Source organism: Chelon labrosus (genome assembly GCF_963514085.1).
Source record: "Chelon labrosus genome assembly, chromosome: 22".
Lineage (NCBI taxonomy): Eukaryota > Metazoa > Chordata > Actinopteri > Mugiliformes > Mugilidae > Chelon > Chelon labrosus.
The window spans coordinates 19,477,567-19,493,837 of NC_140355.1; the positions used below are offsets into that span (position 1 = coordinate 19,477,567).

Here is a 16,271-nt window from a genome sequence, read left to right on the forward strand (position 1 = left end):
ACATTATGTAGAAATGAATGACAAAACAGCAAATGCTGGATATGTTGTACATGTAAACATCTGCATATATTTTACTGCTGTTCATTTCGAGGACATGCTCTGAACAGTATATAAGACGTAAGCACGTAAGACGTAAACATACGTCCATACGTTTATTTGTGTAAACGTCCCTACGTATATGTTTACGCCTTACGTGCCTACGTAATTACGTGCTTAAATTTGTGCTTCCAGCGGTTCCATGGTGTAATGGTTAGCACTCTGGACTTTGAATCCAGTGATCCGAGTTCAAATCTCGGTGGAACCTACTTGCTCCGATACCTTTAAGTATCGGTGTTATAAGACTACTTCCTGTTCTTTCTGTGGAATTCTGCCTTCTAGTGGCGAAACAGTGTCATAACCATAACCCACAATCAAACTCTTCCTAAAATCAAACTTTACCATATAGCTTGAGTTGTTTTTTTAATTGTGTGGTTGTATGAATCCTAAAAGTCAAAAAATAATGCCGCATCAACTCAATGCATATAGCCTTCATTCAAAACCCTCTAGCATAGTTTGTGTTTACTCATTCCAAACAACAAGTACAACCAGATTTCTTCCCAAATAAAGTGGCGGCTCCGAGTTTTTCTGATGTCTGTGAACGCGGCACGTCATCCGGGGTTCCATGGTGTAATGGTTAGCACTCTGGACTCTGAATCCAGCGATCCGAGTTCAAATCTCGGTGGGACCTGATTTTGGAAACGGAACAAAAACTACTTAATATAAAAAATAAAGAGCAGTTACTGAACGATGGAGTCCACAATCATATTGTTGCATTTTATATTGGCATAGTTTTGGCAAGAAACAAAGAAATTACATCAGCTGGTCACAACGTGCCTGTTTTGAGATGAGGTTTATTGGGGGGGAAAACATTTAATTAAAGTCCTCATTTAGACTGCCTTTCTACAAAATCTATCACAAATTAATTTCTACTCACGCTTTAGTCCAAAACCTTTAAATTACTGGAAATTTTAAAGCAAACTCAGGCGAACGCTTGCACACAGACAGTGAGCTCTTGCCTCATCGCGTTCTGCTGCGACCGGACTGCATTTCCCAGAACCCCCTTCGCTCACGTAAACACAGCGTCAATAAAAAACATGGCGGTGTAGTGTGTGCATGGGGTCCGCTATTCGCCACTCCTCGTCGATAAAAGAAAGCCGAATTCTCCCCGGGGACGAGCTATTCTGAGACAGGTACGTTGTCAGACGCAAAGTAAGACACGCAGACGCCGAAAAATATATAAATGTAGTTGTCTCAGCTTCATTTACGTTTACAATAGCACGGTGCAACTCGCGGAGAGTCACTTGTCATGCGAGTTGGAGACCAGCTTTCTGGACTTTTCGACTTCTTTCATCTATTATTGGCTCGTTTTGTGAGCTGTTTGAACTAGTTTTAATAACGCGTTTGGGCTTAGTAAACGTACGGTTGATTATATTTGTGTTTTACGATGATTTACTGTCAACGCATGTCGACTGTCAACGTCCCCAGCCCTGTCACTTAACCTCATGTCTGAGCTGTGCACACTAGCTCTTGACGGTTAATTGACGGTTGGCTGCAGAGTTGCTGTAAAGTTTCCAAGTTGCAGGAAAGAGAAGTTTTTAATGCTGCATGTTTATATGTTACCACCCTCAGAGCTAGCAGTAAAGACATTTCACAGTTACTAACCTTAATCTTGCCACTACTTCAATTTGCAAAACTATTCAAATCTCACATAGCATGCACACTAAAAGGATCAGATTGACAAATTCTTTGGGCAATGTTTTTTTAATCACATTACAAACATTATCTTTACATTTGTAGGTCCTGTTTGTCATTATACAGTGAATACGATGTTTAAACATGTTATATTATACCATATTTTCATATCTTGTGTGTTGCACAACATTATGACCACTGGCGCGAGAAGTGATTGATCATCATGTGACAATATAATGTTCTGCTGGGAAACTTATCATTCATGTGGATGTTACTTAGACATGTAGCACCCACCTAGACCAGACCAGGCACCCCCACCCCATAGCAATGACACTCCTTGATGGCAGCAGCCATCCCCAGCAGGATGCAGCCTGACACAGACACACACAAAAATGCTTTAGGAACAAATTCACTAGATCCCAAACTGATCAAGTATCAGAGGTCCCTCTCCTCAACCCATACGACCCAAAGGCCCCCACTAACAATATCCTGTTGCCAGACACCACAGGACACCCTCAGAAGGCCCATGTCCATTCTCTGATGAGTCACAACCGTTTTGGAGCTACAAGGGAGACCTACACAATGTTAGGAAGGTGGTCATAATGTTTTTCTGATCGGTGCATCATAGATTTCTTTATTTTTTTTCTTCATAATAATAGAAAAGACAGATGAATACCTGCTGGGCAGATTTCAGGGGGACGGTGTAAGGTACAAGGCCAAACTGATTGGCATCGATGATGTCCCAGAGGCCTGAGGAGATAAGATGTGCCAGGACTCGAATTCACTAGATCCCAAACTGCTCAAGTATCTGTGGGGTGCTCTGGAACAATTTACACAATTTTATACCACGTGATTAGCAGTCATGTTCCAGTGTCGCCCACCAGGGGATCACATAATGTGTACCTGTATCACAAAGTGGTTGAATTATTCATTAAGTAAAATCTGTTCCTATTTGTCTTTTGTCTCTTGACTGTTTTCCACAGCATGTCCTCTCCACATTATCCGAGTACATTCTCAGGGTTTCCTTTTGTTTGTAAGACTGACGCAGCCTTTACTTTGTGTTTGTTGCCAGGTCGAAATGTTTCGTCGGTCAAGATTTAGTGTGCGTCCCAATGTCAGTACGGGAGGGAGAGCGGCGGCCGCATCTCAGGAAACCCCTTCAGCAAGTCAGGAGGCCGGTGAGACCCCAAGAGACGCCAACGAGAGCAACAGTGCTACTCCTGTGGTAGACAACAAGGCTGATTTGACCACAACAGAAAAATCTCCAGCTCCAGGGTGAGTGACAGGAAAAGTGTCTTCCAGTTATTTTATTACTACTTTTCGTGTGTACGGGAAAAATACTTTTTGTCTTATTACGGTTTAGTGATGGCAGCGACCAGACTGGGGAAGGTTCCAGCTCCTCAGCAGCAGTCCAGAGAAGGAAGCGATTTTCTATTAAGCCCAAAGTCGCCCCTGGACGGGCCGCCCTCGCACGAGCGGCAAAATCCCCTGCCAAGGCAGTAGCAGAAACTCCTGGTTCTGGCTCAGACCTCGACAAGCCAACAACATCCAGCCAAGCAACAGCAGCCCCTCAGGGTCTTCAGTCGCCGAGGCGACGAAGGCCTTCAGAGGAGACCAAACAGCCCACAATACAACCTAAACCCGCCACCCTTTCTTCTGAAAGTTCAGGACTATCATCTGTCCCTCTAGCTGAAGACTCGCTAGCAGAAACCCCTCTGCCAGGGGACAGTAGCAAAGAATTGGAAATTCTCTCAGACACTCAGGTTAAAGAAGTTCCTCCCAGACAACCTGAAGTACCACCATCTCTACCGGACAAAGAAGCTATTGAAATATCAGAGAAAGCCAAGACGCTTGTGTCATCTAAGAGTTTGCTTTCACAGACGTCGTCAGCGTTCACCTTGAGCAGGCTCCTGAATGACCCATCAGATTTACACAGGCTGGCAAAGGCCCAAAAGCTCAGAGAGTTGCTCAGAAAGGAGATGTGCAAAGACAAGGTGAGCAGAGATCATGTCTGTGAACGCAGCGTGTTCCTTCTATCTATCAGTATTTACTTTTAATATTAATATATATTACAATTCATTCAGTGAAAGGAGGGTGTCGTTTCTTGTTGCAGAAACTCAAGAAAATTAAGATGTTTCCCAAGGAATATACTTTAGATCCTGCAAAAATGACCATGAGTGACCTCATCCGTTATCTTCCGACCTCCAACCCCATGCCGTAAGTGACCGTTTCCTTAACCGCGTGTTGCCTTCATCTCTTAGGTTTTATATTGATTGTTATGGATGTTACAAGATAAGAAGACATTTTGCAATTTTTTCCAGATCTAGTTTGGAAGACTCGGCTCAAGAGAATGAGTTTGTGGTCCCACCGTCCCCAGTAAGAGAGGAGTAAGTTTATGATCATTATTTTTTTAAATCGCCTTTCTTTATGGGATTTCCCTTTCTTTCAGTGCCTTATATAGACTTTGTTTAGACTTAGACTTAGATAGACATTATTGATCCACAAAGTGCTTGGTCACAGTAGCTCAGTTGCTGCACATAAAAACAAAACAAAAAAAACAACACTCTTAAAAACCACTAGTAATAAGAAAAATAGGTGTAAGACGGTTAAATATAATATAATAAAATAAAATACAAGATTTGCATAGGTACAAGAAATAGAATTAAAAGTAAATATATATTCTATACACAGGAAGGTGCAATAATATAGATGGAAAAGCACTGACGTGAATAAGATGGAGTGTTTTGTGTACATAAAAAGTTTTCACAGTTGTTTTCAGTGCAGTCTTCCCTTTGATAACTTGTCTTCGTCACCATGTATCACATGTGCGTACTACCCACTCAGTGGCTAGTTTGACACGAATCACGCTGAGCACTTGACCAGAAACAAAATAGTGGGCCTTGCTGACCAATAAAAGCAGACTGGACTTTTTGGAAGAGGGGGTGTTAAAGCGGCTGAGGGTGAAAAGAGGTGCTGAAGCAATGTTTTGGAACATTAAACCATGCAAACGTGAGTCACGTGTTAACAGCATAAATGAAAAATGTCGTTTCTGATTTTATTTGGAAGTTGGGGACAGTTTCCACAGAAAAAATATACCTCCAATAATGTTTCTGATTAATGACATGCAGAACTTAACTGTCTGGCCTGATCACTACTTCTTAAACTCGACCATCTAAATGAGATTTAATGATAGAAAAAGTCTTGAGAACGCATGTAATTTCAATTGATACCTCTTTCTGCAGGTATAACTCATGTGGACATACGGTAGTTTACTTAATGTACATGTTGAGCGCATACCCTGCCTGATGTTTGCCCTGTATTCCCCACAAGGTCCCCAGAGCGAGCACAGGAGCCTGAAGAACTCCCTACCGCAGTAAGCTCCAGAGAGGAGGGAGACGAGGAAGCAGAGGAAGAGGACGACGATGCACTCATGGTTCCTCGGGTCAAAGTAGCAGAAGACGGCTCACTGATCATTGACGAAGAGAGGTCAGTGGAGCTTTGTAGTCCATGTGATTGTACCTTGTGATATTAGACCCTTCTGTGGCTTAATAATACCCTTTCAATCTGTGTCTCAGCTTAATGGTGGAAGTGCAGCGAGCCAAAGGGCCAAACCCAGCGCAAAATCGAGATCCCATCTTTGAGCGTGGCTCCACTACAACCTACTCAAGTTTCAGGAAAGGGACCTATTCCAAACCCTGGTCCACTGAAGGTGGAACAATAATATAGATACTCAAAGCATTATAATATTTTCCCCAGCACATACTGTGATTTTTAATTGATATATTTTCTTTTTTTATGTTGGTTTTCATCAGAGACGGACATGTTCTTCCTGGCGATTAACATGGTGGGGACGGACTTTTCCATGATCTGTCAACTGTTTCCACACAGAGCTCGATCAGAGATAAAGGTCAGTGATGAGTTCCGACATGATAATTAAAACACGACTCTAGAATTGTTGTATACATTAATTGCATTGATTTGAGCTTTCAGAACAAATTCAAGAAAGAAGAGCGAGAGAATGCCTGGAGGATTGACAAAGCTTTCAGTAAGGCTTCAGTATGTTTAGCTGGTTAAATGAGATTAGATTAGATTAGATTAGATTAGATTTTGGTGACTATATTTTAATCCTCCATGTACTGATGATTGTTTTTTTAGAGGAGAGGCGAAAACTGGACATAGAGTACTTCTCCAAGCTGCTGGAGAAAATTTTGGAATATCAGAAAAACAAGAAGAAACTCAAGTCCCTCGCTCGGAAGAACTCGCCCAAGAAGAATAAAAAGAAGGAAAAGGGTAACTATCTCCCCATGCCTTTTAATCTTCCTTTTGTCTGGGCTACAGCTCTGAGCTCTCCCTCTCAATTTAAAAAACATTTTATTGCCATTCCCCCCTTCCAAGCAGTCAAAAAATCTGCAAAGAAGCGAGATGATGTGCAGGAGGGAGGCGAGGCGAATGAGAATCAAGTTCCTGACTTGGAGAAGGAAGGAGAGAAAGAGAACGAGGACCTGTGTAATGAGGGAGAAACCCCTGATTCTAAGCCTAAGAGGAAACGCAAAACGAAGACCAAAGCAGACGCTTTGACTGAGGAACCAGATGGAAAGAAGAAGAAAACGAATGATGGATCAAATGAGCAAGGTACAGGAGCGCAAAAAGTGTTTCTGTTAATATTTTAACATCCCAATTGATTCTTGTTGTTTTCCACATTTGTTACATAATTGTGTTTTGCTTTTATACTCTATTAGGTGAGGCGGGGATCCCTGAAGATGCTGAGGCAGCTCTTCCCGAGGACCACCAGACAAATTCTGACATGTAATTAAACCTCAAATCGTCTTTTGTGTTAAATATTTTTGTTTCGCACTTCTGTTAGCATTAAATTTCCTTCTTTTTTTTGAAGGTCCGAAAAGATTCAGGAGGAGAATACAGACAAGGACACCTCAGTCAAGCCAGCGAAACTCTCACGAGGAAGAGCACCAAAACCGCTCCTGCCTTTGGGGCGTAAGTGGGGTAAAAAGCCTCCACCTTCCACAGAGGAGGCCAAAGACACTCCATCAGATAAAGGGGACGAGAGCGTGGGCGATGGTGCTTCCAAAGAGCAGGTAATTTCATTTTTTCATTTTAGTGTACACCCATCAAACGTTTCTATAAACTGTGTATTTGCATCACTGGGAGTTGCGCTAATATTTTAGGCAAATGATGCATCACCTTTAAGCCAAGCCAATATGAAGAAATCCGGTAATGATGACATTTCCTCTGAAGAAGAGGATGCCACTGTTAAACCTCTGAGACCTACCAGGTACAGGCTCTCTCTAAAACTATATAAAAAACGTTTCCTTTCTGGATTTATTTGTGAGTAACTGCCTTTTTGTTTTAGGTATGGAAGAGTTCCCAAACCCACCAGGCTCTTGAATTACCCTGCCAAAGAGGATGCACACTCCTCAGCATCTGAAACCCTTCCTGCTTCACCAGCGGGGTCCACTTCTTCTCCTGCCAGGCTTAAACCCAAACCCACAGCCAAGAGGGCAGTGTCATCAAAGCAGCAATCGGCCCCGAAGTCCAAAAAGCCCAAACTGGTCACGCTCAGGGCCTCTCAGTCAGAATCCAGCGATGACGAGATTGAAACGCCGTGGTTGAATGAGGAGCTGGTGGAGGAGCAGCAGCTTGCATGTAGCCCCGGTAAAGACAGCAGTGCCCCTGTGTTCGTGCCTGCAAGCCTCCACACCCCTCAACCTGTGATTTCAGAAGTGGATGAGACCATGGTGGAGGTATGAGAGTCTGTTCACACCCCAATCATATCCTGCACAAACCCATACCACTCATCAGTTAAATTTTTTTCCCCCATAATTTGTGTGACAATTATTTTTGTAATTTGTGTTTGTGCATGGTTTTCCATTCCATACTTCAAACCCTCCATTCTGATCCTTTCCTCACCCCAATCTCACTCATAGCTTGATATCTTGGCCAGTATGCCCGATATGTTGGGCATGTCCCAAGATGGACTGTGCCCTAATTCCTCTTGTGAGGAGGCACATGAGGCAGGCACAGCAGAACCATGTGAACATCAGTTGGACCTACTGGTTGTAAGTGTTTAAAATATGATATTAAATGATTTTCCCAGTTACACCTATTATTTTTAAGATTCTTAACATCCAATCGTAGATATTGTGGGACTTTTTTTTCTGGCATTGACTTCCATGTATTTAATGCATGTTTTTGGTTAGCATAATTTCTAATTTAAAGTGGCAACCTTCAAGATCTCCTTCTTCCTCTCTTTGGCGGCACCTATACTCAACAAGTGGCAATTGCAGATGTGTTTTTGAACCTGACTTGCCAGAGATCTTAACAGTGTCACCGGAGTCTTTCACTTGGCACCTGGGCAATATCCTCACAACATTAGTACGATAGTATATCTTCGAGATTGATAACTTTTACAAGGTTTAGCACTTAAAATGTAGGATGAAGTTTGAACAGTGAATCAAGCAGTCTTGGTTTTTCCATGTTTTGCTGAGCTCCATGTAGTCATGGCAACCCTTTTGTATCTAGATGGAATCAAGTGACAAAGATAAAGGAAGCAAATGACAAGGAAGTGTAACTGGGGCTAGTCTATTACATGTTCTATTGTGAGGGAATCTTTTGATGTCGCTCAAAATATCCGTGTTTGCCTTGCAGGATGTTATAGACTTCCTTTCTTCAGAACACACAGAAGGTATGTTGAAAATGCATTTTGAGTACTAATATAGAGCTTCATTATAGATATTCATGGTTGTATTTTCCTTTCAGTAACTGAGGACGAGAGCTATAACGAGGCTGCTCAAACCCTGCTGACCATCGGCAACCTGGCTCACCTGTCACAGTCGGCACAGACTCAAACAGTCATACAAGAAGACGGAACAGGTTAGAGACACCAAATGGTCATGCATTTAAAATATGATTGAATTTATTTTAAATTGTAGTTGATATAAAATGTGCCATTTTATGCCCTTGCAGTGACAACATCAGCTGCTGTGGACGAAACCAGTCAGTTAGAAGAAGAGATTGCATCAAAACCTGTTGCTCAAGAGGGATGTGACACTACTTCTGTGTCTACTGCTGCTGGCCAGGAACTCACAGAAACATCTGTTGCCAGTGTTGAACTGCAAAACACCATAACAGAATGTGGTGACATGCTTATTGTTAACACAAGCGATCCGAAGTGTGATGAGCAGAAGACTGTTTGTGATCCTAGCCCTCAATTGCATTCAGAACCAGAGTGCTTAAATCAGGATTCTCCACAAGCCAAGAAGGGACGCTTGTCTAAGGTAAAACCTAAGCCTAACCTTAGCCGATCCTCAAGGACTGCACAATCAAAATCCCAACAAGAGACATCAGCAGTAAGGATAGCTGAAGAGAGCCACTCTCAAGCTAGCCTTTCTCAAGCCAGTGACGCATTAGCAGCTGCTGAAGAAACAACTTCAAAGATTCCAGACTGTGCTCCAGCTTTGGTGAAAGATGATGTTTCCTGTGCTGCCAAAGTAACTGATGATTCTGACAGTCCGAGGAGGCTTTTTGATCAGGCACAATCAGATGCAGCAACAGCTGATGGGAATTTCTCAGAAATCCATAGCCTCTGTCATTCTGAATCTCAGTTTGATCCCAGCAAGGATGAGACGAGCAGAGACACAAAGCCAGCATCTGAATCCTCAGATGAAAAGCAGAAGTCTTGTATCGGAACACCTGACACTGGTTTTAGTAATCCTGGGACATCTGACTCAGCAGTTATAGAATTTGGACAAGGCTCATACACAGATTCAGTCCCAGTGCAAGAGAGCAGCAACAAACCGCCTGCTACAGAAGATTTGTCTCTCAGTCAAGTAGGAGAGAGTGAAGTTGGCACTGCTTTCCAGTCAAGAAGGGGTCGATTGCCAAAAGGCAGACCCAAGCCAAACCTACCACAGACATCAAGAACTGCAAGGTCTAAACCTCACAGTTCTGTAGAGGAGGACTCTGGTCCAACTTCAAGCCCAACGTCCCACAAAGAATCAATAACAGAAGTGGAACCACAACCGACAGGCACCCCTACTCTTAAAAAAGAGAATGAAAGCACTGATCCTGCTTCACCTTCAAAGGCATCACTTAATTTGGACTCAACTCTTACTGCTACAAAGGAAGCATCTACAAATGAGGAGAAAACTGCATGTGTTGAACTTGTTAATCAGTTAGAATTAGGTGCCACAACATATGAAAACCAGGAACTCTCTAAAGCCCCGTTTGAAGCTAGTAAGGAGCGGGAAACCAGAGACACAGGGTCAACCTCTGAATGCACAGATGAAAACCTGACTTCTCACATTGAAACTATCAGTAATAATGTAGTGACACCTGTCTCAGCCGCCACAGAATCACAAGGTGGACGAGGGTCAAATGTTCTTTCAGGCTCAGTCCAAGAAGTCGGAGCTATGTTTGTCAAACCTGCTGAAGAGTTAACAGTCCGTCAAGAGGAGGGTGAAGGTGCATCTGCTTGTCAACCGAAAAGGAGTCGATTGCAAAAAGTCAAACCCAAACCAAACCTACCACAGACGACAAGAATTGCAAGGTCTAAACCTCAATCCACAAAAGAGGTTGCGGAGAAAGACCCGATCTCAGCTCCAAATCCCCAGTATCACAAGGAAACAATAGCAGAGGTGGAACCACAAACAACATACAGCCCCACTCCTGAAAAAGAGAGTGAATGTGCCGATCCTTCTTTGGTTTCAAAAGCTTCACTGAATTTAGACCCAACTCTTGTATCCATAGACGAAGTGTGTACAAATGAGGAGAAGACGCCGTACGTTGAACCCGCTGATGAGGTAGAATTAGGTGCCCCAGAAAAGCAGAACTTCTCTGAAGCCCAGTTTTTACCCAGTAGGGAGTTGGCGTCCATAGACACAGGGTCAACCTCTGAATGCACAGATAAAAGCCTGACATCTCATGTTGAGACCAGTAATAATGTGGAAACAACCGACTCAGCAGTCACGGAATCACAAGTTGGACAAGGGTCAGATATCGTTTCAGGCTCAGTCCAAGAAGTCGGTGGACATCCAGCTATGTTTGTCAAACCTGCTGAAGAGTTAACAGTCCGTCAAGATGAGGGTGATGGTGCATCTGCTTGTCAACTGAGAAGGAGTCGATTGCAAAAAGTCAAACCCAAACCAAACCTACCACAGATGACAAGAACTGCGAGGTCTAAACCTCAATCCACAAAAGAGGTTGTAGAGAAAGACCCGATCCCAGCTCCAAATCCCCAGTTTCACAAGGAAACAACAGCAGAGGTGGAACCACAAACAACTTACAGCCCCACTCCTGAAAAAGAGAGTGAATGTGCTGATCCTTCTTTGGTTTCAAAAGCTTCACTGAATTTAGACTCAACTCTTGTATCCATAGAGGAAGTGTGTACAAATGAGGGGAAGACGGCGTACGTTGAAACCGCTGATGAGGTAGAATTAGGTGCCTCAGAAAAGCAGAACTTCTCTGAAGCCCAGTTTGTACCCAGTAGGGAACTGGCTTCCATAGACACAGGGTCAGCCTCTGAATGCACAAATGAAAACCTGACATCTCATGTTGAGACTATCGGTAATAATGTGGAGACAACCGACTCTGTAGTCACTGAATCACAAGTTGGACAAGGGTCAGATATCGTTTCAGGCTCAGTCCAAGAAGTTGGTGGACATCCAGCTATGTTCGTCAAACCTGCTGAAGAGTTAACAGTCTGTCAAGAGGAGGGTGAAGGTGCATCTGCTTGTCAACCGAAAAGGAGTCGATTGCAAAAAGTCAAACCCAAACCAAACCTTCCGCAGACGACAAGAACTGCGAGGTCTAAACCTCAGTCCACAAAGGACCAGTTTGTGGAGAAACCTCACAGCCCAACTTCTATACCTGAATCCACTGACCACCCAGAAGTAGAAGCTCAGCCAACAAGCGATACCACCCCTCAAGAGAAATCAAGCCAGATCATAACTCCCGGTCCTGCTTCAGTTTCGGTACCATCACTGGATGTATGCCCTACTCATAAATCTCTCACAAAGGAATTATCCTCAGCTAAGGAGTTAAAGACAGATGTTGGATGTGAACCAGCCTCAAGCTCAGTGGTCTCAGACCAAAATGTACCTCAAAGAAAGCGGTGGTTTCCCAAGGTTAAACCAAAACCTAATTTAGGATCTTCCACAAGAACTGCACTGACAAAAATGCAGTCTGGCAATACCACTAAATCCTCAGAACACAAGGAAACCACCTCTTATGTGATAGCAGAAAACAAAGTTGGGGACAATAACATTGGACAAACAGATCTGGAACTCACAGAGAAAGACATCAAGCACTTGACGATGGTACATTGTTCATTTGATGCAGAACTCTCTTCAATAAATGTTGGACCTGGGGATTGTGAAAGAGTACCTGATAGCAGAAATGATGAAGTTACGTCCTCAGGTATGGTCATAAATACATCAAGGGTTGCTGAAAAGCAGTCTGTGTTAACAGAGTCAGTCCTTGAAAGTAAAAGCACTAAAAAAGTTGAAACGAAATCAACACAGGACAAAATGTCAAAAAATGATCCAGAGGAAGCTAGTCCTTCTTCACAAGAGGATAACAAGCTGGACACGTCCACCACAGAGTCACATACCCAACAAATAAATGATCCCACTCCAGTTTCAGATGTGGAGTCTTCAAAAGATGAATCCACTGCGTCGACTACTAATGCCAACCCCGTATGTTTGGAGAAAGACTCATCAGTCCAGAGGTAAGCCATGAGTTCCGTCTCAACATTCAGGTGTCCTCAAAATGTAGCTGACTGTGTAAATAGTGTTTTAAGTGAATTGCAAGTGGAAATTCCTCTTGTAACTATTTTTTTTTTTTTTTCTCCCCACCTACGGTAGCAATGAAACAGAGTCGGAGTTGACTGACTCCAAGAACTCAAGAAAAGCTCCTCAGGCTCGTAGAGGCAGGCTTATTAAACCCAAGCCCAACCTGGTACGCGCCGGTCGCCCTCCACAACCTCGGAAAGTACAGAACACAACAGCAGAAGAAGGTGTGGCCCCTTGAAAACACAGTGCTGGATTGGCGCCCTTTGTAGCTTTTGTCTGATCAGTCATTCTTCTTTTCCACAGAGTCGAGCAGCTGTTCAGGGGGCGTGGATGCCTCTGTCGACCACAAACCTGTGTCTGAACTGGGACCTGACATTCAGCAACCAGTAGGGAAAGTCATAGGTGAACTTAGAAGCCAGGACTCCCCTGTAAGTGATGCTGGGTCCTCTCTTGGCTGCTTGGCACAGGTTACCAAACATCAAAGTGAACATGACTCCCCTTCAAATGATGCTCAAGCCTCTCTTGGATGTGTCACGGAAGTATCTACTACCCAGGTAAGAGAAATACTCTGCTGTAGGATTAAACTTATAAGCATTTCAGATGACACAGAGCAATACTGATTCATCATGTGTCGGCTAAAGGCTGTCCACATACATTATTCATGGCTTTTGCTATTACAGCTAACTCCACCTAGGGCACTATGCAGTTGTCTGTTTTGTGGAGAGGCTGCAGAAGAGTGATAATTTCTTTGAAAACAAGCATAACTCATTGAAATTGTTAGCTAAAAGCATTAAATTATAGTGGAAATAACTAAATATGTAGAAGAAATGACTGCTAGTAATGTTATTGGTACTTGTACAAATGCCAATTTGACCATAACTGTATGAAAAGGTTCTTTTAGGCTCATATCCACTGGAGTTTAACATTGATCAAGAAGATCTCGCCACTATCAAGGTTCCTCAAATATTTCTCTTAATCCTAGAGTGAATCAACATCAAGCAAAGAAGGGATCCAAAGTTTTCCTGTATTATTCCAAGAGAGTAAGTCAGTCATGTATTATCCTTCAGCCACATCAAATTTATTGTTTTATTTCCTGTGGATTTGGCCTCAAACCTCGTGTCTTTCTCTCAGTGCTGCCTGAACAGGTGCCTTCAGATCCCAACGAACCATTTTTCATCCTCTCTCTGACCGAGATCCCGGTCTCCTCATCGGGCGAGGTGGTGAGCAGTGCGAGCGAGCACTTCTCTCATCTTCCTGTATCGGATGCATCAATACAGCAACCAGGGTTCGTCTTTTTTTTTAATCAGCTAGCCACCCAGGCAGATATTGTTTTAGTTTGGTGTCTGATTCTGCAGCCTTCTCCACCCCTCTGCAGTGTTTCTGGAGAGAGTTTCGCAGCAGGAGATGGGTCTTTCTTCTATGTCCCCATGGAGGACAGCAACATGATGGACCTCATCAATGTAAAGGATACGGAGCCAGACCTATCTACTTCGATAGTAAGTGAAGTAGAAAAGCATTTGTTGCTGCGTTTTTATATAAATTATTTAATTTAATTTCTCGCTACTCCACCAGGTTCCTCCTATGGAGCATCCAGTGGATCCACATGGTAGAATTACTACATTATTTATTGTCATATTTAAGCTAACAGTTAATGTTGTGTTATTTAGAGTTAACTTTGATTTTTTGATGGAACAGGAAGTGTGACAGCGCAGCCACCAAAGTCTCCAGAAGCTGTAGACGAAGGTGAGATTACGAAGCAGAGACGTGCAGGCCCTGGAAGAACAGGTACGCTGATAAATATCTGCTCATGCTGTGCCGCTCTTAGCAAACTGCATTCGAACAGCTTTTCATCCTGTGCCACGTCTCCTTTAACCAGCCAAACTGCAGGTAAAGTCCAGAACTGCACGGAAGAAACAAACCAGCAAGACCGAGACTGCCGAGGAAGGAGAGACGGTCCCCTCCAGGACTAACGCCGCCCAGGACTCGGAGCATCCTGGAGTTTCCGTGCAGCCGGAAGCTTTTGGGCTGCAGAAAGGAAGTCATGTAGACGCTGATAAGAAGACAGGTGGGAAAGACCCTGACACCAGCTCAGGAGCACAAACGACACAGAGAACGAGGACTAGTGTTCGGAATAGGTGAGGAAATCACAATCCTTTACTGGAATCTGAATCATTTGACCAGTGTTTTTGCTGTTGATCCCATAAAGTGACAGTTGCAAGGAGACAGAGTCAAATGCAAATAGAATAAAATAAGTATTCCCAATTTGGTCTGAAGTGTTTTTTAACTAATATCCTACAGAAAACCCAAAGACTTCCCGTCCTTCCTCTCTGAGACAAACAACACTGCTGCTTCAAGCGACCCTCCACCTGGCAAAGCAGCTTCCAATGAGTCCGAGGGTAAAACTCAACATGCAGAATCTTCACTAGCCTCCGAGTCACGTGCGGTCAGCCTTACATTACCAACAAAAACAGAGCTGGACTTGAAACAGACGTCTGACCTCAGTCCCAGCAGCTCAAATCCGAGCACTTCACAGGGTACAGCTGAGGTAAGGAGGTAGATGGAAGCTTTGAGGGAAATACCCACCCACACTTAATTATTTTTATTTTTTTTGTAAAGCTCTTTGTTTGTCCTTCATTCCAGGCTTCAGCTTCCCAGCAGAGCGAATGTGTGGAGATCGGCTCAGTGGAGGAGGAGCCGACCAACGTCTCTCAGTACTTCTTAAGTGACATTTTTACTGAAGTAGATGAGGGATGAGAGCGAGTCAGAGAGAGAACAAGCTTTTTCATTATTGTTTTTGTGTTAAGTTAATTTTGTACAGGCTAATTTATAACTATATTTTCAAAAGCGTCTGTTGTTTGACTGAAAGAGTGGCAGCTTTTGTTTCATCACATGTAAATATTGTACAATATCAGTTTTTTTTTGTTGTATTTGTTCCCAACTTTCTAGAACGCAACATGTGCAGTTGTACATTTCACTGTGTTATTCTGTTAACTCTATGTCTTAATTTAGAAAACAAAACCTGGTTTATTAAAAAGGAGTCCGCTGAAAACAGAGGCGAGCAATCTAGAAAGAAATCTTCCTGCTAATTATCATAGATGTGTTGTACTGTATATAGTGTAGCACTCAAAGAGTACCTGATACAGTTATGGAGCCGACGATAAATATATTTGATAAATAAAAAAATACACACAACGTGTTAGTCTGCCTTAAAGGTTACATCCTCTAATTTGTGAATAAAATTAATTTCTCCACTAAAAACTGACTTTGTGAAACTTGTCATGCACTGATCAGCCACAACATTATGACCACATATGACAAGAGAAGTGAGTAACGTTGACCATCTTGTGACAGTTCAATGTTCTGCTGGGAAACTTTTGGACCTGGCATTCATTCATGTGGATGTTACTTAGACATGAAGCACCCACCTCAACCAGACCAGGTCCCCCCACCCTATAGCAATGACACACTCCCCAGCAGGATGCAGCCTGACACAGGCACACACACAAAAACACTTTAGGAACAACTAAAAAAAAAAACATGAAGAACAGCAGAAGGTGTTGACCTGGCCTCCAAATTCACTAGATCCCAAACTGATCAAGAAGTATCTGTGGGATGATCCACAGAGGCCCCTCCCCTCAAAAGCCCCACCCCACCCCCTTCCCCACTAACAACATTCTTTTACCAGACACCACAGGACAACCTCCATGTCCAGGTCCATGTCCGTTCTCTGAAGAG

The 16,271-nt window shown here is 43.2% G+C and overlaps 1 protein-coding gene across 3 annotated transcripts; it reads left to right on the forward strand.

Moving 5' to 3' along the window:
* The first annotated feature begins 1,107 nt into the window (after nt 1-1,107).
* On the forward strand, nt 1,108-15,788 carry LOC311508237 (uncharacterized protein). 3 transcript variants are annotated; one of them, XM_084572934.1, is made up of 29 exons: nt 1,108-1,229; nt 2,804-3,006; nt 3,095-3,725; nt 3,845-3,948; nt 4,053-4,118; nt 5,062-5,217; nt 5,307-5,440; nt 5,544-5,638; nt 5,722-5,776; nt 5,887-6,021; nt 6,127-6,363; nt 6,471-6,537; nt 6,623-6,824; nt 6,915-7,021; nt 7,100-7,490; nt 7,674-7,805; nt 8,395-8,431; nt 8,506-8,619; nt 8,713-12,472; nt 12,609-12,760; nt 12,840-13,090; nt 13,519-13,576; nt 13,668-13,821; nt 13,912-14,032; nt 14,109-14,142; nt 14,232-14,321; nt 14,413-14,671; nt 14,835-15,081; nt 15,177-15,788. In XM_084572934.1, the coding sequence occupies exons 2-29, from the start codon at nt 2,810-2,812 to the stop codon at nt 15,288-15,290; spliced, it is 8,100 nt and encodes a 2,699-aa protein (XP_084429060.1). In that variant the 5' UTR covers nt 1,108-1,229; nt 2,804-2,809; the 3' UTR covers nt 15,291-15,788. The 3 variants fall into 3 exon arrangements, with proteins under 3 accessions (XP_084429060.1, XP_084429061.1, XP_084429062.1); XM_084572935.1 differs by having other exon boundaries at nt 6,130-6,363; XM_084572936.1 differs by lacking the exon at nt 7,674-7,805.
* The last annotated feature ends 483 nt before the right edge of the window (nt 15,789-16,271 follow it).